Source organism: Mauremys mutica, chromosome 6, assembly GCF_020497125.1.
Source record: "Mauremys mutica isolate MM-2020 ecotype Southern chromosome 6, ASM2049712v1, whole genome shotgun sequence".
NCBI lineage: Eukaryota > Metazoa > Chordata > Testudines > Geoemydidae > Mauremys > Mauremys mutica.
The window spans coordinates 85,246,196-85,272,621 of NC_059077.1; the positions used below are offsets into that span (position 1 = coordinate 85,246,196).

General features: G+C 39.5%; 1 protein-coding gene across 2 annotated transcripts in view; it reads right to left on the minus strand.

The window, feature by feature from the left end:
* The window catches only part of DAPK1 (death associated protein kinase 1), a 129,744-nt gene extending 105,781 nt beyond the window's left edge, over positions 1-23,963 (minus strand). The window contains exons 1-2 of one of the 2 annotated variants that reach the window (XM_045021935.1): positions 23,891-23,963; positions 22,951-23,121 (exon numbers count right to left, since the gene is read on the minus strand). In XM_045021935.1, coding sequence (XP_044877870.1) covers positions 22,951-23,012 — 62 coding nt within the window. In that variant the 5' untranslated portion in view covers positions 23,013-23,121; positions 23,891-23,963. Of the gene's footprint in view, positions 1-22,950; positions 23,122-23,700; positions 23,716-23,890 lie in introns of those variants that run through there. The other variant, XM_045021934.1, reaches the window with a different exon arrangement.
* Between the last annotated feature and the right edge of the window lie 2,463 nt (positions 23,964-26,426).

Sequence of the window (26,426 nt, forward strand, 5' to 3'; positions counted from 1 at the left end):
CCCAGATACATTGCTCAAGAGTATGAAAAATCCCATAGGTTAAGCCAGCCTAGCCCCTGGTGTAGACACCGCTAAGTCATGGAAGAATGCTATAGCATTTCAAATGTAGATAAGCTCTTAGTAAAATAGATAACAGAGTTATAATTAACATAATAAAAAGACACAGGCTTCTCTAAAGGCAGTTATAAAAAATAACAACAGATCTTAAGCATCCATGCAGATACTAGAAGACTCTTAAAAAACCCAAACAACATGTCTCTTTTCTCTAAGTGTATTTCCTTTTCAGATCTACCTATCGAGTTTACCACCATAGAATCTAAGCTCCTTTTTTCTCTCCATATGACCTGTGGAAATAAAGTACCAAATTTCAGTAGTTTAGCCATGCTAAATGTCCCAAACTTGAACTCAAAATCAGAATCCCCCTGATCTGAGAAGAGTGGTAAGGGCTCAAAACCTACAGGTAGAACCCAGCACCTGTGGAGCCCACATAGACTGTATATGAATATTAAGTAAGGGCAAAACAGAATCAAGAGAAAGCACACACAGGAAGACTATTAAACATAGTGGTAGCAAAAAGAATGGAACATAATTCTATATACAATGTGTTTTCAATGTGTGGCTTCTCATTGTACAGTCCTTCTCAAGTACTATTTCTTTCATATGCCTCAAGTTAACATTAATATGGAAGTTTGCCTAAAGATGTATAATTTAGGCCTGCAATTACTGAAGAAGAATTGTGTTACAGCAGTAAGTCTGTATCGTAAAGTAAGAAATGCTACCCATCATTCCTAATATCGTCTATGCTCTGACAGGGATCCTGATATACTATACACTTTTGAGCACCTCCAGGCCTCAATTAGCCAGTGTAAATATTCAGTTACATACAACAAAGAACAGGCAAAATGCACAATACTCAAACTGGATGTGGTCAGCATAGCCATCTACAGCTGTATAAGGTGGATGGATTGTGAAGATAGTGATAATAAGCAGGAAGACCTCAATGCAGATATGCTTTCACTACTTGTCAAAGTTTCAGTATGTATTCATCCATTTAAAAGTTAGCAATACTTTCCTACAGATATACAGAGCATGAATAAACAGATGGTTGGTTTTTGAGTATAAGCTACTTGACAAGAAGAAAAAAATAGGACTCAAAATGCTGCTCACGTTTTCTAGCATTCAATCAATGCTAGAAAAAAAATCTCTTATTTTTCTGAGGACCAATCAAGCACATGCTAATCACTAAAGAACTATTTGGGGAAAACAAACAGGAAGCTACTTTAAGGAAATCACTAGTTTTTGCTTGTCAACAGCTAGTACAATTATTCAGTGTAATAATTTTCTGAGTATAAGCCACTCCAGCTGGACATGAAAGAGGAAATAACATTTGTGGTGTATCCAAGAAGAGGTCTTTCACCATAAACACAAGATCTCTTGTCAAAAAATTCTATTATATTTGTGCCACGCCCAGGCACTTCTAAGTATGGAAAAAATCAGATTATTTTTGTGTTTTAAGATACAAGAGTTACATTAATTTAAACTGAATTAGCTCTAGTGGATGCACTTCATCATTTTGGGAACTGTACAGGCAGCCTTAGAATTTGATTTTTATACTTGAGACCATGGCAGTAAATGGATTATCTAAAATGAAAAATAATCCTTCTGTGGTTGAGTTAATGGAGTCATAGAAAGCAAAATAGTTCAGAGACTTTTTCTCCTGTCTCATCCATATCAGGATTACTTCCTTCCTGCATTCTGTGTAAGAAGAAAAACTGAAAAGAATGTAGAGGCAAGCACTCAAAAGATAGGAAATACCAAATATTAAGGTTGCCCATGTAACCCTAATTCAGCTCTGTGCATTTTTATACAGTCGTTAATTACATAACTACCTGTAATTGTTATATTTAGTCTTTCCTTCCCCTGCTCTTAAAAAAGGGTAGTGCGTGGACTGGGTGTGCTACTTTATGACACAAGTATTTCTGCCAGGAAGGTTTATATTATTGCTGGGGTTGCATTAGAGACCAGCCTTCTGAATCTTGTAAAAAAAGATATTAAAATTGCCGCTTTATTAAATCCAGATACTAGATGCCCGGCTGCATTCTCATCTCTATGAAGTTAGACCCCCCCACCCCCAGCTCAGAAATCCCCTTTCAATACCCTCCCCCCCAAAATATGCAAAGATCTTTTCTGCCCTGTAGTCCTAAGAGAAAACCTCTTAACAATGCAATTACTGTGAAACCTCTAAGAGAACAGTGAACTGATCTTTAGAGGCATCCCAGAAGTAAAAAGATATGCATTACTTATACTTATTATGCTTTTCTCCACTAAAGATCTACTGTAATTTTCTTAACAGCATCTCATTTTGCCTGTTAAATGCAACAATGCTCCTTCATAACAGTAAAATAATAATAATAATAAAAAAAAAATCAAATGACTAACCATTATGTAATAAGTGAATTTGCCCATCACTGTTTCATTTACATATCTAAGACAATTAACATTGCTGGAAACAGTAATTTAAATATTGATACAGTCATTCACTGTAATGTGTCCTTTTACCCTAATGGTCCAAAGTTTATAGTCGCAGTATGATCACCTTGTGTAGCGAGATAACAGCAGTCCACCAGCTCTCAGAGAAAACAGCTCTGCATCATCAGCTTCATAAAACTAAAAATATTGAACAGTCTATTACTAACTATTTGTTAAACACCAAAATGAGCTTGGCACTCCACAAAATGCACATTTCATGACAGTTCCTGCCCAAAGAGATCTTATAATCTAGGTGCTGACAAAGACGAGACATATCACGAGACCAAGAGGAAGGAGTCACTTTAGGTTAAAAATATTTGAGACACTCCCCCCCCTCTCCCCATCTCCACCTTTTATAGTTTGTGAGTCTCGTAGACCAAATGGGGCATTACGAAAGTTGTGACTGAGGAGGGTGGTGCACTTTCACACAAGAGGCTACATGGATGAGGAAAGAAGAAAGTAACGGAGAGTAGGAAAAGAATGGTATGTGTAGATAGATATAGATATAGCTGGTAAAGTACAAAAGGAGGGACAAATGTGAAGAGAAAAGAAAGACGTAGGAATTGTGCAGGACTTTTGAAGGCACATACAAGCAGTTTAAACTTGATACATTGGGCAAGGGGAAATCAGTGGAGTAATGTGGTCTGAAACTGTCAAGAAAGATCACTTTGGCTGGATTAGAGAGGAGTGCTATGTATACCAAGGGAGCTTGAGAGGTCACCATAGTTGTCTCAAAATGGAAAATGACAAGAGTCCTCTGTCCACCCATATTAGGAGTCTCCAGGCCATACATCATTTGGTCCCTGGTTCAGTTTTTGGGGTGTACTATGACAGCTTCTTATACTCACCCTGTTATGTCATGCCTTTTCCACAGGAAACTAATCAGGGTCAGTCAATGTCAGGGGAGGATAACAGGAGATCTAATACATTAAAGTGTATCAGCAAAAGATGTCGAATTTGCTTAGAAACTGGGTTTGGCATTTACAATGACTACAAGTGCTCCTTGTGCAAGCATGGAACACAGAGGAGCTGCAGCCCTTACAAATAAGGCAAGTAGCAGCACTTCAGGCAGCACCAGTCACTCACAGCTCCATTCCATTTGCTTCCATCATGATGATTAGAAAATGGCATTCTTCCTCCCCCAGTAAATGGTTGAATTAAATTCTTATTTTAAAAAGTATGAAAATTCAGAAAATCTTAGCAACTCCGAATTACGATTATGATCAAATCTCCTTAAAAAAAAAAAAAAAAAAAAAGCAAGATTTAGTCCTTGCTGCTTGAGACAAAGATGCCACATTTCTGTTATAAGAAATGCTATGTTTGAGGTGGGATTCGGTGCAACACTAACAATGCCTTGTGTTACAGAAAGTTGAAACAAACACTGAAATGTAAATGTACCACCTAGTAGAGACAGAGGGCAGCTGTGTTTGAAAGTGTGCTATATGGTTATAGTTAATCCTTGTTAACTATATAAAAATTGGTAGTTGGCCCAGAGGCAGAAGCTACATTTAACTCATCCTATGAAACTGACTTATTACAGCAGAATCCAAAATGCTATATAAAACATTAACCAACTACAGGTGGGGGAGAAGGATATAAACAAGCAGAGTAATCCAGACAATTAACATGAATCTTATATGGGCCACTTCAGTTCTCTCCCCTTCTCATTACCACTCCCCCACATCTTGTTAGCTGCATTTTTTGCAGCAATTATATAAATGAGTACGCATGCATATATACACTCAATACCCAGCTGCACCTTTACTTGGCCATTAATGGCTGGCTAAGTTACTTGTAAGCATCTCAGTACAGTGGGTCTCAAGGAGGAGTATGAAGGATGAAAAGGTAATGGCCTTACAGACAGGCTTAACTACATTTCACATAGACAGCATCCCTTGTACTCTGCTCTTGGGGTATTTGGGTTTAAGATTAAGCAAGAGGTGGTGGTAGTGCAACCTTTGTTGAACACTACATTTGGGCTCTGCCGGGGGGGGGGGGAGAGAGTGTGTGTGTGTTGAAAAGAGAAAGGAGAGACTAACACTGGTTTAACCCCCAACCCTGCCTCCAATTACCTTTATTCTTCCTTGATGTAAAAAGAAGAAGAAAAAGAAAGACCTTGGTGGCTGAGCTGTACAGCAGCCAATGCCTTTAATCCTATCAGATTCTCCCTTCATACCCATTCTTTTTGCTACAGCTCTTAAAAAATTAATTACAAATTCAGTAAAGAAGAGTTTATGGAGTTGAACTGCCTGAATAACCAATCACTTATTTCAATGATCTGCTGAGGAGTTGCCCCCAAAAGGAAATCAGACAATAAAAAGAGGACTCTGCATTACTTAATCTGACAGGGATGGAAGTCTCAACCTTTTCCCAAAAATTAAACAAGAAACACACTATGTAAATCTGGCATTAATGGCCTGAGTGCTCACAGAGTCCATTGAATCCATTAAAAAAAAAGTCAGAAGGGAGGTGGGCTTTACAATATACACGTAACTTAAGCAACGACATTCCAAGATCAGGATGTGTAGAGTTAGCCTTATCTTTCTTCTGTTGTGCCTGTTAATTCACACTATGAAATGTAGGTACGGGGGGGGGGGGGGGGGAGAAGAGGGGAGAACACACAAAGAAAAATGTACCTGCTGCACAGGCATAGCATGTATTTTGTTTAAATGCAGAAATATTGATAACAAACTCTCCACCCCAAACTGGCAGTATCAAATCCATTTAAAAGAAGTTATAGCTAACTATTAAATAATTGCCACCCAACATAAAAAGGAATATAAATAGTTCATTAATACGAAATTAATAATTTAGTTTAGCAGCTTGCATTCTAATTTTTTCTGGGACAAGATTTGAAATGACAGAACATACCTTTCTTCTCCTTCCTTCCCCCCCAAAAATGGGGAGGACAAACAAGGCCTAACCCCCACAGCTACAGCAGTACTAACAGGTGCCACCACAATACAGCTTTAAACTCAGCAGGGGCTGCGTGGTGGTAAAAATAGTCTGCCACTGTGGATATTCAATCAATACTCTAGGAAAAATCATTGGCTCCCCATTTATTTATTTATGTAATAAGCCTGCCACAAGCTAGCAACAGTTAATGATCTTTCTTGCTACAATTTATTCTCCACAATGTTAATAACTCTTAAATGTGTCACACTTGAAGAATGCCACTTCTAGTAATGAATGGATTTGCATAGTGCCAATCTCTTTTGTAAACCAACTGAAAAATCAACCCTCACTCACTGAGGCTTGTGCCTGGCACAGGTATCCAAACACACAACTTTACACAGCAAATTATTTCAATCTGCCTCCCACAGCAGAAAAGAGAATTCTTGATTTGACTTACATGGATGCTACTAATATACAGCTCAAAATGTAATTAGATCCTCAGCAATTTCCATAGCTTTGCCCCTCATTCATTGCAACAAAGAACACAAGGTGTAATGTATGTGGAATCTGCTCCAAATAAGTCTTTGACTTCACATATATTTTTAAAGATAAGTATGAAAAAACTCCTTATCCATAAATGGAAAGTAGGATCACTGCTGATCCTACACCAGCCAGTGTACCCAAGCCTTTGAAGGGAGCAACGCATTTTCCAGCTTCTCCATTTACAAACGTGTGTATGCGCGCACGCGCGCACACACACACAGAAGGATACCCTGCTTATATATTTATTATTGCCCATTAATTCTTCCCTCCCCCACATACTGAAGGGTTTTCTAAACAACATGGCCAATACTTTTCAGCGATGCTTGCCATCATCTTCCCCTCACTCTGGGCTCACTCTCCTCTTTCTCCTTGTTGATTGTCCTAGGTTTATGTGAGCTGAAATAAAACTAGAAGAATTAACATGTGAGCTGAAAAATCTGTACGCCTTGATCTTCCAGGTCATTAATATGTACAGGGTGTCTATCAGTATTACAGACAAGACCGAATACTCAGACAAGATGCAGGGGTCCATAGTACCAAGAGATGCTGCTTTTCATTTACTTCCTTCCTTTTGAAACCATTTACTATTACTTGAGCCTTGTACTAGGTCCTTGCTTGATTGTTTTTATTTTTTAAGTCCAGTGGAGCATTTCACAGCAGACACCATCTTTCCTCTCCTTATATTAAAGTATTTTAAGGGATATTGTATTGAAACTCCTCCAGGAATTTTTATTGTGACCACAAAGGAAAATGAAGTAGATGCTAATCATTTACTGAGTTGCTGATCCAAGGTTTTTAAAAAGTGTCCTGTGGTGTAAAGACATGCTGTCCAGAGAGGTAAGTGTTGACAATGATATTCCCAGCAAGTGCAAGAGAATGAGAGGGTCTAACAGCTACTGGACCCTTAATAGACAGTAGCTGCACACAGATCTCCTATCAAATGTAGTCTTTCAATAGACAATAGTTTTTTTTTCAAATAGACCACATGACTTGTTAAAGAAATGATGACCAGAGGCTTAGCTAAAAATATATACAAGATCTTTTCGTGATCAGATTCTACTAAACAATTAGGACAAATCATGCTCTTTAAAATTAGCTAAAGACAGATGAAAGCCAAGAAATAAGATGTGTGCACCAGGATAGAGGGAAAGGGGAACAGAGGGATTTATTTTCACTCTCAGACACAAAATCCTTTGCCATCAGGAAAAATTATACTGTTGCTAGACCATTCTGGATAAAAAGAAATGTTTGTGTCACAAGGAAACTGGCATTCATGTAAAATTAACATTAAAGTAAGAATTGTGTATGAATTGAACAAATATTTTACAGAAGCATAAGACACTTTTTCTATAAAAGTGGAGCTTTCAAATTCACTGCCACTGTTTTCATTTTACTGTATATTGCATTGCTTAGTGCACTGGAGATAATAAATAGTTCTGATAAATATACAGTATGTTCTGTTAACCAAAAAAAATATATATATATACTTAATGCAAATGAGAGCTCCTTTTAACGGAGACCTGCCGAGGGGATAGTTCTGATGTAAGATTTTCTACTTGCTTTTTTCCCTGCTTAGAGCAGAAAAACAAAACCAAAGGGATACGGACACCTTGATTTTATGAAACTAATTAAATTAAATAGTCTGATAAGATAGAGCATGCTTTGTGTACCTATTTTTAAAAAATGGGTTTCTGCTCCCCTTCTGAGGCTTATAAATGTATTTCCATCAGGGTAGAGTCGGTGGGCCCCAAGAGAAACACCAAACATGCTGGTGCCCACGCTTTCCTTCCTCCCCACACACCTGCCTTGCCTGCAGTTTCAGATCTGCTGCTGCAACTATGAGTATAAGGCTCTCTTGCAGAGGTTGAGGAACTCTAGGCATGAGTACTGTCACCATACCAGAACATGAGATGGGAAGAGCAAGTGATCATCAACATCATAGTGGAACTAGATACACACAAGGGCTGTCAACTGCACAGAGGAAATAGAGGCAGTTTTCTCTCCCTCTCATCTCTCCACTCTCTAGATACATGATCTTTCAAGTTGGGGCATGTCTCTTTAAAAGCACATAAATATGACATTTTAGAAAAGAGGAAAGTCAAAATATAAGAACTTACAACATATTGTTGCCGGAAGGATTAACCAATTTTGTTAAATTTCCTTATTGCTACTAAAAAAGGGATTTATTTAGTTGTGCAATCATTCTTCTAGCTTCATCTAAGACAGAGGCAATGTGATATTAAATATTTTATCAATTATTGACCAGCAAATCTTTCCCAGGAAAAACTGCAGTTAATGAATCACAAATGAAGGGCCATTGGTTTCCTACTCCTTGTCCTTTCATAGAACCATAGAAGATTAGGGTTGGAAGAGACCTCAGGAGGTCATTTAGTCCAACCCCCTGCTCAAAGCAGGACCAACACCAACTAAATCAACCCAGCCAGGGCTTTGTCAAGCCGGGCCCTAAAAACCTCTAAGAGGATTTGGAGAGGTGGTGGAGATTCCACCACCTCCCTAGATAACCCATTCCAGTGCTTCACCATTCTCCTAGTGAAATAGTGTTAAAAACAAACCTGAATTACTAACTGCTATTATTGCTTCATACATGTGTCAAAAGTCACTGTGCCACAGAACTTAATAAGCATCCAACTAATGCAAAACAAAGCCTTCTGAAATTTTAATAGCGGGGGAAGAGGAAGAGAAAGGAAGAGGAATGTATCAGAACCCTATTGTGTAAGTGAATTTATCAAATACATAGTATGTGGAAGTCAGGGAGAAGAAAGAGGAGACATGATACATCAGTGGAACAAGTCTACACACACACAACACACACATACACTTCTGGGCCACAGTAAACAAACTGAACCAGACCGACTACTTCTATTAGCTGCATAAGCAATTAAAAGGCATTTATGACCCCTTATAAATAAATAACCATTCAACTATATTTCTATTACAAACAACATAGTCAGGTCACTCCTCTTTCTGAAAACACTGAGGTCCAAATGTTCACAAACTCATGTGCCCAATCAAGCCAGTCATACACAACTCCAAATAGGTGTGTCAACCCCCACATAGGAGATGGTACACTTTAACCTCATTTTTCAAACTCAAGTTTTTCATTCTTGAGCTCTGCGCCTAATAAGATTTTTGTTTTGTTTTTAAAACGTTTGAGCAAAACCCAAGTAGTCGCTAGCCACTGGTGTGCTGATACCATTGCCTTACATGCCGGTCAATATTGTTTACTTGTACTTCTCCATCTGTCTGTTGTCTCTTGTTTTATACTTATATTGTGAGCTCCTTGAGGCAAATAGCATTTTTTGTTCTGCTTTTGTACACTGCCTAGCATAATGGGGTCCTGGTCTGTGCCTAGGGCCTCATGGCACTACAGTAATATAAATACTAATAATGCGAGGGTCATGCTTCCCATCCCACTCCAAGAGGGAAGATCATTTAAAAATGGTTAAACTTCCAATCAAAATTAGCCAGTCACTAGTGAGTTGTGAAGGCTATTTGACTTTTTTTGAAATCTTAAAAAAAGACTTTAAATATTTGCCAGTGACCTTGCCCAGTAGAAAAATTTCTTCTTGTTTCAGTTAGCAATGACACCTTCAGTATAAACATGGCATTTTATTACTCCTGATAACTTTATAACTACTAGATTGATTTTTTTCAAACTTAGCTTGATGTTTAGTCCTTGTTAAGATCTATGAAACAATCTGTGAGGATTTTAGTATCATGGGTGTAATAATGCAACTATAGTCTATTCAGCCAACACAAAACATGGTAGCGCCTTTTCCCCCTCCAAAGTAAACAAGGTAGGTTAACATGGATACAATGTTCTAGCAAGGATCTATAGTTTATGCTCTTCACCAGCTAAAGAACTTCTTTGCTTGAGCATGGCACAGTAAGAATCTCCCTCAAGAAGTCACTTTTATAACAATGAGGGAAAAGAGCTTAGTCCAGTGGTTTTCAACCCTTTCTTCATTTGTGGCTTTCATGAGCCGAGTAAGGATATAGTCTTGCATAAGTGTTTCAGCAGTTTACATAACTATCATCAGGTCCAATTCCACTCCTACTATTTTACAATAAGGTTATTATAATGCAATACAATTAAAACTGACCAAAAGCTACATTTGTATGTGTATATTGAAAAAAGCAATTTAAGAGGTTTAACTTGGGAAGTTAAAAATACTGTAAAGTAAATACATCCAATAATTGGCACGAGTAATGTTAAAACTTTATTAATACAGTTTCGGGATAGCTCACATGAAACAGAAATAAGACTTACACATATACAACAAAAAATAACATGAAATATCAGACTACCTACACTATTAACATTCTATAGTTATTTCCTCAAGAAACGTTTCTAACATATTGAAATACCATAAGTTGTCTTTAAGAGATGTACCATCTTGGTGTAAAAAAGAGAAAACATCCTGCTTAGCTGTTCCATCAATTTCAAAGAGCTTTGGATCTGGCCCTTAGTAAATACATGATGAAAAAATTTAAAAAGCAGTACATGCTGTATTATAATCTTGTATGAGAAGTTCTATCTTCTAGATACCATTCTGATAATGAATTTAATGTAAGTATGTAATATGTCATTCTTACAACATTATGGGTGTAGGAAAAAATGTATATTAGGGAAATGGGCCCCAAATCTGCAAACGCTTACACACATGCTCCACTTTACTACCATGCGCAGTCCCAAAATTAAAAGCACTATGTAACAGCTAGGCACTATTATTACTACTACTCAGAGTAGTAAAATGAAGCGTGTGTGTACGTGTTTGCAGGATCAGGGCTATAGTACGTCATCACATAAAGAAAGCAATGCACCATGCAAAGAGAAAGATAAGGTGGTATATTTGAACCTTAATCTTTACACTGTTATTCAATGAGTGCTTTGTTCACATCAATCTACTAAGTGTGTATTCTGTATTATTCAGAATTAAAGAAATAAGCCCTTCACATCCCATAGAAATATTTCCCTTTTTGAATTTTTAAGTGTCATGTTAACAAAAAAGTGTGTGTGTGGGGGGGTGCACATGAAGCATATCTGACTCAAAACAGAAGACCCAGTGGCACAACCAGGAACTTGTGGTGAAGATTTGTTACGCCCTTTTTAAGATGTTTTGTTTTTGGAAAAGGGAAGCAATGGCACAGTAAGAATCTCCCTCAAGAAGTCACTTTTATAACAATGGGTCCAGAAGTGGATCAGTTCTGGAATGGCTGTTTGATCCATGACCTGGGGAGGAGGATTCTATTTAGGGCACCAGGTCACTTATTATATAACTTTCGCACTGCCCACTACTTCAGGACAATGAGCAGCTTTTCTCTTATTCCGCCCCCTCCAAATCACACCCCAGCCAACCTTTATCTTAAAAAAAAAAAAAAAAAAAAGATAGATAGATAGATAGCCTGGGATCTACTGGTTGGTTGGATGGTAATAAATATACTTGTAATGATTATACAGCACTTTTGGGGTTTCCACATTTCATGGGGACAGACACCAAGAATACAAGTGCAGTTTATACCAGGTTTGAATTTTATTTCTGTTGCACATTAATACTGTCAGGAGACTCCATTAAAAGTTACCATAATTTGGTTAAAGATGAGTCTCCTTAAGATTACTCTCTAAGAAATTTTTATGTCAATCTTCAATAACTCTGGAAAATGAATGAATACTTATGACAGAGCTTGAATAATTTACCAGTCACTTACTAGCCAGAGGACTAGACCCGCCAGCCAGAGGTAGATGTGAAAGATGGGTGTGCAGGGGTTTGTGTGCCTACCGCTCATAGCTTTCCCAAACAGTAACAGAGTGAAACTGATGATAGTTTTGCACTACTTGCAGAACGAACAAGATGTATCTGCTATTCACAACCCTGTGGGCAGCACTGAAAACTATGATCCACAGTACGTTTTTTATACTGAGCAGAAAATGATGGCTTAGGCCCATTTTTTCCTCCATGGAAAACTTCTCTCTTGCTAAGTAATCAGTCGGTAAATGTATTTTTTCCGGACACTTAGTAATGATGCTAAATGCAAGAACAAATTGACCAACCAACACAATTTACAATACAATGGCCCATAAAAAATCTACTGTAAGAAACAGAAAATTTTTGCTGTCAGAGATATTTTGTTCTTGGTTTAAAGAAATCACCTATATGGAATATAAAAAAAAATTGTAAACAAGGCATAGTTAATTTGTCACAAATCCCACACAGAATGCCTACTATATTAGCAACTTTCCTGCATAAGTTATGTATTTATGAGCCGTTAATTACAGCCAACTAATTGTCTGGCTCTTCCACTCATTAGGTCTTTATTTACAGAATGCTCATTGACAGATGAATATGACCAGTTTGGGATTTTTTTTTGTTTATCCTTAATTACTCCCCAATCCCCATATGAAGGAATCCTTGTCTAGCTATCCTCCAGCTGCTCTGACCTGGAAAACATACTCAGACTGTTCAGTCATGGCTCTGAGTATCCAGAGCTAACCCCACACTCAGATTTTATCTGCCATTTCAGAGCACTTCTTTTATACGGTCTCTAATTGGCCACAACCACCAAAACATTCACACAATTTACTTAGGACAGCAGGCAGACATGGTAGCTTTGGCCAGGAGTTAACACCAACTTACTCATCATTGGCACGGAAAGTGATGTGAATACTACACTTCTAAAGGGACAGGAACGAGGAGGAAGAAAAACATCTTTATACATGCTGTTTTGGAATGGTTTAGCTACTTTGTTAACACAACAACTAGTGCACTGACTACATGCATAAAGAAATAGTATAATGATCCAGCTCCCTATACCTCCATCTGCTGTGACGCATGGAGAGAAACACAGAAGAACAGCAGAGAAAAGCCCAGAAAGCAGCAACATAGAGTTGCCTTCCCTTGGTATGCTCTCTTGTTCCTGGGAGCCTGCAGGAAGCCCCATTCCATCCCCATAAAAATCTGTACGGATGGCCCAACTCCCAGGGAGGGATGAAATGCAAGACATGTCCAGGGATATACTGCCATACTATGGGAGTTAAGGCTCCAAGAAGCAGTATTAACCGCCATTCCAACATGTCCACTGTGTGTGTGCTTGTGTAAAAAAAGTGAGGAGGGGATATGGTGCAGTGGCGATTTGGCAGCTACACATCCCTGGGCCTCCAGCAGGTGTCACGACGCTCAAATTAAGTGCTTTTAACAAGCATTAAAATAGCTATTTAAAAAAAATGGTTTCACACTTAGGATTTGGTATTAGACTCCATCACCATAGCAATTAGGAAAAAAAAACAAAAAACAAGAACTCATCTCCAATGATGAAGTCAGTATGAAGTCAGAATGAAGTCAGACACAACAACTTCACTAAATTGGGTGAAATAACATGGCTGCAACTGACGTCGAAACAGAATAGGATATTATCCTATTGAGGTAATAGCAAAATTAAGTTCCTTAAAAGAAACTATCCCTGTGTCACAAACCCTATTTGACTAAGCAAGGGAGGTGTACAAACAGACCTTATGCACTGATTAAATGAAACCCAGGACAGTCTTAAATTTAAGAACTGGGTTTTATCCTATCATTTTACAGTATATTTTTTAGTTAAAGGCTAAATTAAAAATTCTTGTTGCTCTTGCAATTGAAGATTATTGCCTGAAGCAAACATTTTCCTTCTAAGGCCTTTCTCCTGCAAACAGTTGTTCTTTGAGTTCAGTGCCTCTACACAAGTCACATTACCCACAGGCCTAAGAATTTCAGGTCCTAGCCTTTAGACTGTAAGCTCTTCAGGGTAAAGACTTCCCCTTCCTACATGTTTTAACCATGTTTAGCACACTTTAGAAAATATTTATTTAGATTTAAACAATAAACATGCACACAAGAGCTCTAGGCACCTTAACAATTAATTAGGCTCCCAACTACATAACGTTGACCAACAAGAGGGGGAGGGAGGGGGAAAAACAAAAAACCACACACAGGTAACAAGTTAATTCAACCAGCCAACAAAACAAAAAACAAAGCCAGTCCATTTGGCTGCTATGGGATTGGAGGCTCTGTCTGTTGAAGAACAGCATCCTCCTCCCTTCCATGGAGTCCCTATTGATGGTGGGGTTCAGGGCCAGGCTGCAGATTCTAGCGTGCAATAAAACCTGCACTGCAAAGACTAAATTCTGCTCGCCTTATTCACATAAACAGCCCCAGGGAAATCAATGGATCTACATGCACAATGAAGATAAGCAAAAGAACACAACTGGCCTTAAGACTGTAATATTTATATTTCTTCTGCCACCCTCTTCTTAGCCCTCCTCCACTTATAAACAGGTGTTAAGTAAAAGCTAACATATTGCACCATATGGCAAACCCATAATCTAATCCTGATTGCAATTTGAGAGAGTTTCCATGTAACTGTTTCCAGTTTCTCCTTCCCTCATAAGAGAAGAACTGCCTGAATTCACATCCCTCACTGGTAGCATACACAGTTTTTGCAAGTTTGCTTGGATGCCTAACCAAGCCAGAAAAAAATCTGTTCAGTATGTGCTGCATAAGCAAAAGAAATTACATCCTTGAGCATCTGCAAGGAGAGATATGGATCCTTAAAAATACAAATTAATGAAAGTGCCAGTGCGTTACTAACACACCAGTTCCTGCACTGATTGTACTTCATGGAGCCAAACCAAGAAAAATAATTCAAAGACACTGTTATCCGCTCCCTGAAAAGTTTATATTTGCAAAGGTTCACATATTTAAAATGAAGTGGTAGAATAAGCCGTATGCTGTGGTTTTAATTACACTGCGTAATAACAGACCAATAAAGCAGATTTTTTTCTTCTGTGAGAAATAAACTAAACAGCACCACCAAGCAATTATTTCTGAAAATGCTCTGCACCTCTTGTGCCTTTCATAGAATCATAGATTATTAGGGTTGGAAGGGACCTCAAGAGATCATCTAGTCCAACCCCCTGCTCAAAGCAGGACCAATCCCCAAATCCCTAAATGGCCCCCTCAAGGACTGAACTCACAATGCTGGGTTTAGCAGGCCAATGCTCAAACCACTGAGCTATCCCTCCCCCATAGCTATACTTCAACACATTTTATAAGGTAACAGATTATCAACCAGTAGTACTGTATGTTGACAGTCTAATTCAGATATCAACAGCTCACATCTACTACACAGTTTATTATTCACTTTTGAAGAAGAATGCATTTCAAGACACAGCTCAGAGGGATGGGGACGGTAACACACAAAGGACTCTTCCATTCCCTTGCCACCATGATCTCAAGATTATACAGAGATTTCCCCCCCACTCCCACAACTACAAGGCCCAATCGATAGCAGGAGGAGCGGGTCTTTCCCTTGCTCAGCCATTTCTTCTGAGTGATGACACCTTCTCAGAAGGTTGATTATGTGAACAATATTTGTATACAAAAGCATCTGAAAGGTTCTATGCTGTAACTTGAGTTTAGAACCTTAAAAGGCATTAAAGAAAAGCTAAAACCTTTTACTATAATTAACACCTATTTCATTGCTAAAGTATTTATAGACTTCTTTCTTAGAATTCCCAGATATCATTCAATTTATGGTAATACAACAGTACTAGCAGACAACAGTTGTATTACTACAAGAATTATCCCACAGAAATAGAGCATTCTACTGATGTTTAAGTTATGTAAGTACTACTAAGATGCTTACTATTACTTGCACATATAGACATATTCTGTGACTTCTGGATTTAACCATTTTGGCCACAGATATTTTTAAGGTTGGTACATACTTATGTATCACTTAATACGTAACCAGAGAGAGGCTACAAAAAGATTACACTGCAGGAGAACTCAGAAGGGTAATTACTCATAGCTAAAAATTTAAGACTTTATATATAATGTTATTTTGTAGCCTTCCTACATCATCTCTCACATTTCTCCTTTTTATGTCTAAATTAACTTAGCGTTTTTTCAAACTACCTTTTAATCTAGATCACAGTTACATTATAACTAAATATTTAAAAAAAATCCCTTTGGCACAAAATTTTTGAGCTAGTACTATTACTATGCAATTAAGATAAGCCTGACAGCTTTGAAGGGAAAAAGCAAATTTCTCAAAGGAATATCAGATGTTACAAATTTCTAGAGGGAAAATAAATGACATTGCCTGCACAGTTTCAGTACATCAACCTGTTAAGAAGAATGTAAGTTTCCAATTCTCAAAACCATCACTGAAGGTCAAACTCTATTTACTAGCAAAGCTTAATCTGTTCAAATATCCATTCACCATGTTCCGAATAAGAGAATGCAATATACACCGCTAACCCGCTATAACGCGACCCGATATAACATGGGTTTGCATATAGCATGGTAGCTGTGGGGCTCCGGCGGCGTTTTAAAGGGTCCAGGGCTCCGGCTGCTGCGGGGAGCCGGGGCCCATTAAATCACCGCTGGAGCCCTGCTGCCTCTACCCCGATATAACGGCGTTGCACTTACAACACGGTAGGGATTTTTGGCTCCCCACGACCGTGTTATATTGGGGGTAGCGGTGTAGTTACAATAAACCGATACTTAGGAGATGGACATTCTTTGCATTTTTAGAGAGGAATATTTTTGAAGATTTGCACAAAATATGTATCACTAAAGGAGATATTTGCCTACTTGTAACAAGCAAACTAACATCACAGCAAACATTTGTTTTCACACTGTCTCCAGAAAGACTATTTGCTCACATTACTGAATACAAAGAGATAAAATAGTGTCTTCTTAGGCTACCTCTACACTAATAGTGCTACAGTGGCACTCTGCACTGATGCAGCTGCACCACTGTAGCGCTTCTAGCTACGATGCTCTAAGCTGTTGGTTTAATTACTCCACGAGAGGCAGTAGCTATGTCGATGGGAGAGTGCTGTCTACACCACTGCTTAGCTCGGTATAATTTATATCACTCAGGGGTGTGGATTATTCACATAGGGATGTGGTTATACTGAAGTAAGTTCTAGTGTAGACAAGGTCCAGATGTGCAAACAAAACACCACGATAAATAGACAATTACTTGTTCTCTCTTTCATCATGTAGCAGACTGAAGATAAGGATATAGATAATTCATCAGTGACTATAGTGAAGTTTATCAGACATCTTGGGTAAATTAAAAATAGCAACTGTCAGTGGCAATTCCTCCTCATTTCACGAACCAATGAGCACATATAGCCTGATTTTCAGACACATCAAGGACAGACAACTCTAACTGACGTCAATGAGACGGGCAGACACTCAGCACATATCTGAATCACACCCATACCTTCTTGGGAGCTTTAAATCTAAACTATTTCTTTTTTCTGACCAGCCAAGAATTCTTGGTTTGTACATTTAATTATTAGAATGATACACTGTTTTTCTCCAGTCTTTTCCCCCCTAAATGTAACAGGCAGTTACTTGATTTAAAAGTATATTTTATTTACCTTACCGGGGAGGAGGGGCATTTCCTAGTAGATGCTTATTAAGCACCTGTCACTTTATAACTTTAATCCTATTACTTTTTAAAAAATTTGTTTTATTTTAAAAATGATTGGGATAAAAAAAACCTTCATGCACAAGGAGTATTCACAAATTCGTGTTTGACAACTATGAAGTCTTATGAATTAAATCTTAGTCAGTTTTTTTTTTAACATATCGCAATACCAATGCAGTTTCTCTCTCTACTCTAGAAAAAGAAGTGACATTGTAACAATCTAAGGGCTTGTCTACACATACAGCACTGCAGAGTGCGTGGTGAAGATGCTCTACAATGACGGGAGAGAGCTCTCCCATTGGCATAATAAAACCACCTCTGAGAGAGGCAGTAAATATGTCAGCGGGAGAAGCTCTCCCGCTGACATAGCGCTGTCCACACTGGCACTTATATCGATGTAACTTATGTCGCTCGGTGGAGGGTGGTCACACCTGAGTGACATAAATTATGCCAACATAAGCTGTAGTGCAGACATAGTGTAGCTTTTTTGGGGATTTCACAAAAATAATAAAAACAAGCTGCAGAAAAAGTCATTATAGGACAATGCACCAAATCACACCCAATTTAGGTAAATAGGGATGTAGCTATAGCTGTATTCTTGTTTTGGTAAATTGTCACTATAATTAATTAAGCAATACCTCTGGTATTGAAACAACTTCCATCAGCAAAGACAAGCCTATTTTTATGGAGGCAAACACATTTTGATAAGTCCATTATTAAAGTTTGATCAGCAGTACTAAAAAAAATAATCTCATAGTAAGCACGCAATAATGTGGCCAACTCATACACCAACAAAAGCATTGCAACTGGATAAAAGTAAAGACACTATAGAAGAGTATTTAAAATGCATGGTCACACAGCTTGCAACTGCAGGCAGAATTTAAACGAACAGAAAAGCTTCAGTAAATTTGTTGCTCTTTCACAATAATCTGCATCCTGACCAGAACTGAATCTGCATCAGCCTTATGAAATGTCATGGTTAGATGATTGATTACTATGTTGCTTATCCCTTATACAGATGTCATAAGCAAGCTTCTTAAATTTGTATTAGAGAAAAAACTTTTGTATAGGTAATGCAATATTTGCAACAACTGAGAGCAGAGATTTTTTAATAGAAGTTTCTGATAAAAATAATATTTGATCTGGACGTCTCCCAAGATTGTTGTACACATGTACACACGCTTAGGATAATACCAGATTAGCCAACACGCACAGGAATAAAACATATACAACTGAGACAATTACAGGGGATCCCATAAGTATCAATACTTCTGGGGTCCTTTATTTGAATGCCTCCCCCGGATAAAAATACACCAGTAGGATGATGAAGCAAGTTTACTATTCTTGGGTAAAGGCACTGTGGTCAGTAGTAAACAAACTAAGAAGTGTTTCTTCCACCAGGGCATATTGCTATTCCTTACATTAGCTTAAAACATCTATGGATTTTATGACAAGCCAAGATGGTTTTAAATTGAAACTAATAAAGGAGGTTTAACCTATGCAATGCATTTAGCAATACATTTTTAATGGATCTTCCTCATTAAAATAGTACCACAATTTTTATTTTGTAATACTTCTGACAATAACTATATGATAAAAAGGAAGAATCAAAGTATTTTACAAGTAAAAATAGAACACTGAAAGAGTCCTTAATTTGAAACTCATTCAATGAACCCGAGGGCGTCGGTACAGTGCCTTCTCAAAAGGAGTTAGAGGTACTTTATGATCCATACAAATAAGCACACCATATTCCACTTGAACTATTAAAATTAGTGCATTCATTCACCTACCTTATTTGTGACTGCCACACACACTACCTCTAAATAAGGGGAGAAACGGGGTGGCTTTGCAAGACTACAGCCTCCAGCACTGCCAACCCCCAGTGTTAAACTATGAGTCAGGCCCCAGTCATATTGGTTTAAAAATAATAAAAATGGGATCATTTGTATTTGCCTTCTGTTTTTTGAGCCTTTAGAATTCACATTTGCAAGTTTTTATTTGCAACCATGAGGGCTGAAATCTTATTTAAAAAAAAAAAAAAAAGCTGAGCTTCTCACATAACTCCAGAAACCAGCATTATAAGCAGAAATACCAACAATCTAGAGACTCATGATTAAAAAGATAGAAGAGTTGGCAACACTGAAAGTAGTATAGGTCTGGGTATTAGACAAAGTATTAGACAATCAATTCTTGTTTTGGCCCATCTAAATAATAAATGTATTTTCTTATTAAACAAAAGTGCTGCAGTGCTTTTATATCCTCTACCACAAAACCTTCTAGTCTAGTTTGACCATAAGTATGTTTTTATGTAAACAAATATAGTTGAAGTTTTTGCACAGAAGTCCTAACATCTGATGATGTTCCTTCAACCAATCCTGTTTTATTGCATTTAGTTTATGTTACTCTCAAATTAATTTTTAAAAATGTAATCCTCTAATTCTTAAAGTATGAATGCAGGTAGACTGAATGCTAATCATTTACATACAGAAAAGTTGGTGGCAGTATGCAATACATAGCTGAAAAGCAGATAAAAATGGACAATGTCCAATTTATTTTGTAAACAAATTAAAGTACCTAATTAGTAGCATCTTAATAACTGCTTTTTTAAAAACTATTTATGCTATTAACATTTTGCATTTCTCTCTGCTTGAACAAAAAAGAAAGAAAATTAGTTTCACTTCTGGATACTCAAGCTGCAATGTTTGGTTTCCAAGTACTGTAAGGAAAGTTTATTTTAAAATACACTGCTACCTCGATATAACGCCACCCGATATAACACGAATTTGGCTATAACATGGTAAAGCAGTGCTCTGGCAGGGCAAGGCTGCGCACTTCGATGAATCAAAGCAAGTTCAATACAACACGGTTTCACTTATAACCCAGTAAGATTTTTTGGCACTCAAGGACAGCGTTATATCGAGGTAGAGGTGTATAATAATTTCCCTGGGAATTAAAAAAAGTCCTAGAAATATTATCTTTGTCTTAAATTTTGTACAAAATAATCTGTATTTGGGACCAGATTTTATGCTCAGAGTTTCCCTTTAAAGTAAATGCAAGGAGAACTGCATATTTACCTGGACCATAAAACTTCCCTTGATTGGCAGTTAGACCTTGCTTTGTCCCTGAAAAACCTTTTCAACAAAAACCTGATAGAAATCTAGGAGTTCTAGGAGGTTTTATTGTGGTGTTTAATATTTACTGTGACTATGTAAATTCCAGTATGTGAAGTTTATAAATTAAACTAGTCCATGCTACACCCATTGAATTAATGTCTTATTTTTACTAGCCCTGATGGTTACAGCTCAATGCCAGAATAGTTCACATGTTCTTGCCAAAAACCACAGGAATCAAGTCAAGTGACTTAATTCAGGCCACACATAATATCTAGACCACACACACTTAACTTATCAAAAGTGCATGGTTTAGCCTCACATAAGAGAACATTTTTATGCCTTTTAACATAAAAGGTATTTCTATTAATGTAATATGGCCAAGCTCTCGTGCATACAATAGAATGAATTAAACAGATTTGTTCTTTTTAAAAATTTATATATAATATATATATATATATATATACACACACACACACACACACATACATACATATACATGAAAAAAAACTTGCTACAAAGAATTTTATGCAAAAATTGAATTAATGTGTCTCTGCTGTCTGTGACAATTCAGCAAGGTTTTAAACTAGATAAGATGATCTAGCTAAAAGTTAACTTAAAAGGAGTTCACTGTATTTTCTACCGCAGTGCCATAAGAAAAAGGCTGATGTTAAGAACACGAGAATTGCCAGCCTGGATCAGACCCAAGGTCTAATCTAGTTCAGTTACCAATCTAGTGGCCAGCATTAGATGCTTCTGAGGAAGGTGTATCCCCCCAGTAAGCAGCTGTGGGATCATTTCTGTCCCAGATTAGGTTTCATCCTGGTCCCTAATAGTTAGCGATTGGTTTAAATCCTGCAGCATGAGGTTCAATATACTTTTCAAAAATTGTTAGCACTACCTAACTGAACATTTTTGTTTGTGCATACAGAGTACATGTGTATTCACATTGACATAACCAGGTTAAGTTATGTCCCTTGCAAAATTTAACATTTAAGTTGTTAATATTTTTATACTAAAATTAGACAATATTTACTCCAGATTCACTGGGCCATTAACAACAAACTGTTTAAAAAAAATAAATCCTGCAGTTCACAAAAGTCAAAAACACAAAAAGAACCCACACACAACTGACTTCATTTAACATTAAGCTGAAGGCTCTTAAAAGCCAAAGAACACTACAAACACTAGCCAATGGTTTGGGCTTGCTATCGAAAAGCTGTGGCAGAAGTCATGCATTTAGTAGCTTTCAACAAATAGGCTTTATATGGATAGTGTTAAACCTACAGCTCTTAACTACTATAAGTCTCCTGATCTGACTTTTTTCCACTTTCATTAAACAGACAACAGTTAAAAAAATTAGATGGATTCTCTCATATCTTTATATGCAGAGTGCCATTTTGATTTTAGTAAAATAATTAAAGATCACATGACAGATATACAGAGCTTCTAAAATGCGAAGTGTATTTCTCTCTATATACAAACAATATATTGCAATTTAAGTTACCTGTTTGACTAACATAAGTCAAAGCACAACACAAAATTATTTGAGATCCCTATTTAAAATCTCACACATATACATACAGACTGTTAGATATATAAATACGAAGTTAGAAGTTATTAAATTAGCAATTATCAAGTTCTAAATTCCTATTCATTTGAATTATTTAAGACAGCAACATATGATTGTTTAAAGTCACATTCCTTATTTGAATTATACCTACTAGAACACACTGTATCTTAAAGGAAATAAGATGGGACAACATGACTATGTATAGGAACAAGAAATTAAATCTGCATGCATTCTCTAGACCTAGGTCAATACATTTTGCTTTAGTCCATAATAATGAATTTCTATATGACATGGAAGTACTACCAGTACCATTTGGAGTCCCTTAACCTGTGTTGTATGATCACCTCATTTTACTGTATTCACACTCAGGGTATGTCTACCCTACAGCCACTACACTGGCACACCTATGGCTCTGCAGCTGTGCCACTGTAGCGCCATAGTGTAGACACTCCCCACATTGATGGAAGGGGTTTTTCTGTCATTGTGGGTAAACTACCTCTCTGAAAGCACAAGCTAGGTAACTGGAAAAATTCTTCCGTTGATCTAGTCAAGTCTATATAGGGGGGTAGGCTGACCTAACTACCCGTACATTGCACAAGGTGCAAATGTTTTCACAGCCTGAGTGATGTAACTAAAAAGCTTGGACCAAGCCTCATACACAAGTCCCCCCTCCCCAATATTATAATACTATTAATAGGGCTATCAATTGGGAGATTCCTTTCACAATTTCTGATTGTTATTGGCCAGCTTGATAGTCATTCACAAACACACTGTACATTCTTTCAGCGCCTACTGTACCTGCCAAGTTCTTCTCCAGTCTCATAATAATCATCCAGGTTCTCCTGCCTGAAGACAGTCATGATAGCTGTCACCCTTCAGAAAAACCCAGCCGACTTCAGCACCTTTTCCTTCCAGCTCATCACCACATCTCTGTAGTAGCCAATGACACTTCGTACACTACTGTGCGCCCTGGAGAGAGGAGAGGTAGGTGAGCGCCTGGGTTTGTAAGAGGGCTGTGTGGGGTGGTGCATATCACACACGCAGACTGACAGTAGCAAATCTCCCAGCTAAGCTTACACACAAATCCCCACGGGGATTTAAGGGATTAATCGCAAAGCGCCTGTGGCCCTGAATCCCTCGCTCTGCTCCGCGCAAACCAGAAGGGGCCAAGCCCCGCGTCCTCTCCCGCACTCCCCCCGGGCGGAGCTGAGGAAGGAAACCTACGAACCGCGCCTCCCAAGCCCCGGCTGTGCGGCAGACACATGGGCAGGAGCCAGAAGGAGAAAAGCCGCCGGCAGCTCCTCGGCTCTGCCCGCTGCTTCTCCCCCTGAGCCGCGGCACCCAGCTGCTCCCGGGCCGGCACTTCCCCGCCGCACGGCCGCCACATTCCTCAGTGACTCCCCCTCCGTTACCCGGCCAACCAGGACGTGCTGCCAGGCGGAGCCGCCGGGGCTCCCGCGCCTCCGTACGCGCCAGGCTAGCAAAGGCGAGGGGCGAACCCGCCCAGGCGGCGGGGACTCCGGGCATCCCCGCGAGCCTCCAACGCACCTGATTCCCGGGCGGGGGACGCCGCCGCTTGCGTCTAGCGGCAGGAGCCTCGGCCTTTGCACAGCGCCCAGCCGGCAGCGCTGCCCGAGGGGGAGCCCCCCTCCCACCCCACTCGTGGTGCGGCAGGGGGAGGGGACGCGGCCGCAGAGCCCGCAGCGCCGGGAGAACCCGCCCGCCCAGCGCCACTCACTGCCGCCGCCGGGGGCTCGCTGGCAGGAACTGGGACGCGGCGCCAACCTGCTCGTGGGAGCAGCGCAGGGCTGGGGAGCGGGGCTCCGCCGCGCGGCCAATGAGAAGCCGCCCGCCACCTCCCTTCCGCCGCCTTCTCCTCCCCTTCTGGCCGCGGCCTGCCCCGGCTGTGGGGCGGGACCGCCGCTCGCTCACAGGTGCACGGCCAAGGTGCGGGAGGCGCCGGCTCGGGGGCCCTGGCTCCGGGAGGCGAGCCGGGCAGCGGGGAGGCGATAGCGCGGCCGAGCAGGTTCCTTGCGGCGGAGCCCGCTGGGATGAGCTACGGTGGGACTGTGGAGCAGAAGGGAGCCCCCGAGGGCACCGTGGAGTCCCGGGGCGATTGAAGCGAGAGTCGGCTCCCCGTGCTCGGGGGTGGCTGTTAACCCTCCTCTCTAACTCAGTGGCGGGGCTGCCCTTCGGGATCAGCTTCTATGGGGCAGGTGCAGAAACCCCATAGAGAAGGTCTCCCTGTCTCCTGCCTTCTCTGGCCCACTGGAAGAGAAAACCTCTGGCAGATCCACCTGCCTTCCTCCCAGCCCCAGAAACCCCCTTCCCCCCCTTAGTCCTCAAAGCAGTTCACCCTATGGCTTAAGCCACAGGGTGTATGGGACTGCCCACTGTGGAGTGACCAGGATGGCAGGGCAAGTTGTTGACCCTCCTACGAGCCAGGTTATGAGCAACCCTTGCATGGGCACAACGAGGGAGCGGGGACCTAAGGAGTCTTCTCCTCCTATCCCCCCCCCTCACCCCTTTGCATGATCCACACAGTGGCTAGTCAAAACAGCAGCCTGTCTACAAGGATTGCTCACCATCTGCTGTCCCTGTAAAAGTTATCACCCCAAAGGAGATGGTGATGAGGCAGAGCCATGCAGGACTCTCCCTGCACCACCCCACAGAATGGGGCTGGTACACCAAACTAATGGTGTTCCTGAGGCACAATCTCTCTTTGTAAATTGTACCTGCAGTAGTGGTGTGACTCTACAGCACCCTTTCTGCAGGGCTGTGTCCAAAATGCTCAGAGCCAATGCATCAGTAGAAAAAATTGTACAGCATTGGCACCAAGTGGAACACACAGTGTCCATCTTCCGATGCCTTTACTGCATCCACCAATTTGAAAGATGGGTAAGTATTATTTTGGCTCAGTGGTGTGGATGTCTGCTGAAAGTATGTGACCATCATGGAGTCGTAACTAGCATTTTTTTCCTGTAATATATTTAAGTGGGTTTGCAGGGCCTCACATACTATATTTGATTTTTCTCAACTGTCCCCATATTTACACACACAATTGCCAAGTTTTCTTTTTTGGAAATTTTGGTGTCTATTTTTCAATAGTAAATTGGCATGGCATCATGCCAGGCAAGAAGTTTACCTACGGCTGAAACTTTTGAGTCAAATTCTTCAGTACAAATTGCTACCATTTCCTGCACAACCCCTGGTGTACAACCCCTAGGGAACATATGATCCTGAGTAACAATACAGCTTGTAACTTCCCTCTGAACTATCAGAACTCTCAGAAAAAGAAGTGCTCATCAAAGGTGAAGAAAAGTTCAGTACAGTCATGTGCCTGTACACATACTTAATTTAGCACCTGAGGCAACCTGGCCTACTTATACTATAAATGGGTGTTGAGAGTAGGAAACCTGGATTTTGACTTTACCAGTGAGTTACTGTGTGACTTTGGGCAAGTATTTAAACTCTCTGTGCCACAACTGACCTCATTGTCCAAATGGAGATAATATAATTGAATGGATCCCTCAGTTTCAAATCATACAGGGCCCCTTGCCAAAGAGTGGAAGGGTGTGGACTTTTCAGACAGAAAAGAGCTCAGAAATGTATGCTGAGGATTCCTAATGTATTTGTAACCAACTGTGAAGGAGCACAGTACTGCACTTAATCTCCAGCACATCATTTATGGCTTTCATCTCTCTGTAATGATTATTCAAACTCTTGACTTCTGTGTTTTGCTGCACCTCCCCTCTCCCTCCTCCCCCCGTGGATCCTATGGTTTAGTACATACAGTCAAACTTTTAAAAAGTTCATTACTGTTTTAGAGATATTCTTGATGCTTAAAATGGGGAATATCATTAGAACCAGCAATATCTCTAGAACTGGAATGTACTTTTAAAGCACACCCAACGCACAACGCTTATAAAAAAATAATTAAACATATGTTTCTGCTCCTTGTGCATTTTCTTCCACAGCAGACAAATATGGTCCTGAGCTAATAGAAAGATACATACAAAAAGTAAAAATGGTATTTTGTATGAATTATTGCAAGTATTAGTCCTGAACCTTTTTTTGTTGTTGTTATAAAACCCCATTTGTACTTGTTTGGGATGTATTTGGTAAAAAGGGACAACATCAACTTGAAATTTAGTCAGTTAAATGACAAACATTTAAAAGTAGTTAGGGGTACTACACTTGTCATATAATACTCCTGTCAATGTGGTTTACAATCTCATTTTCTTTATTTTTTCTCCTTTTTTGCTATGTGAAAA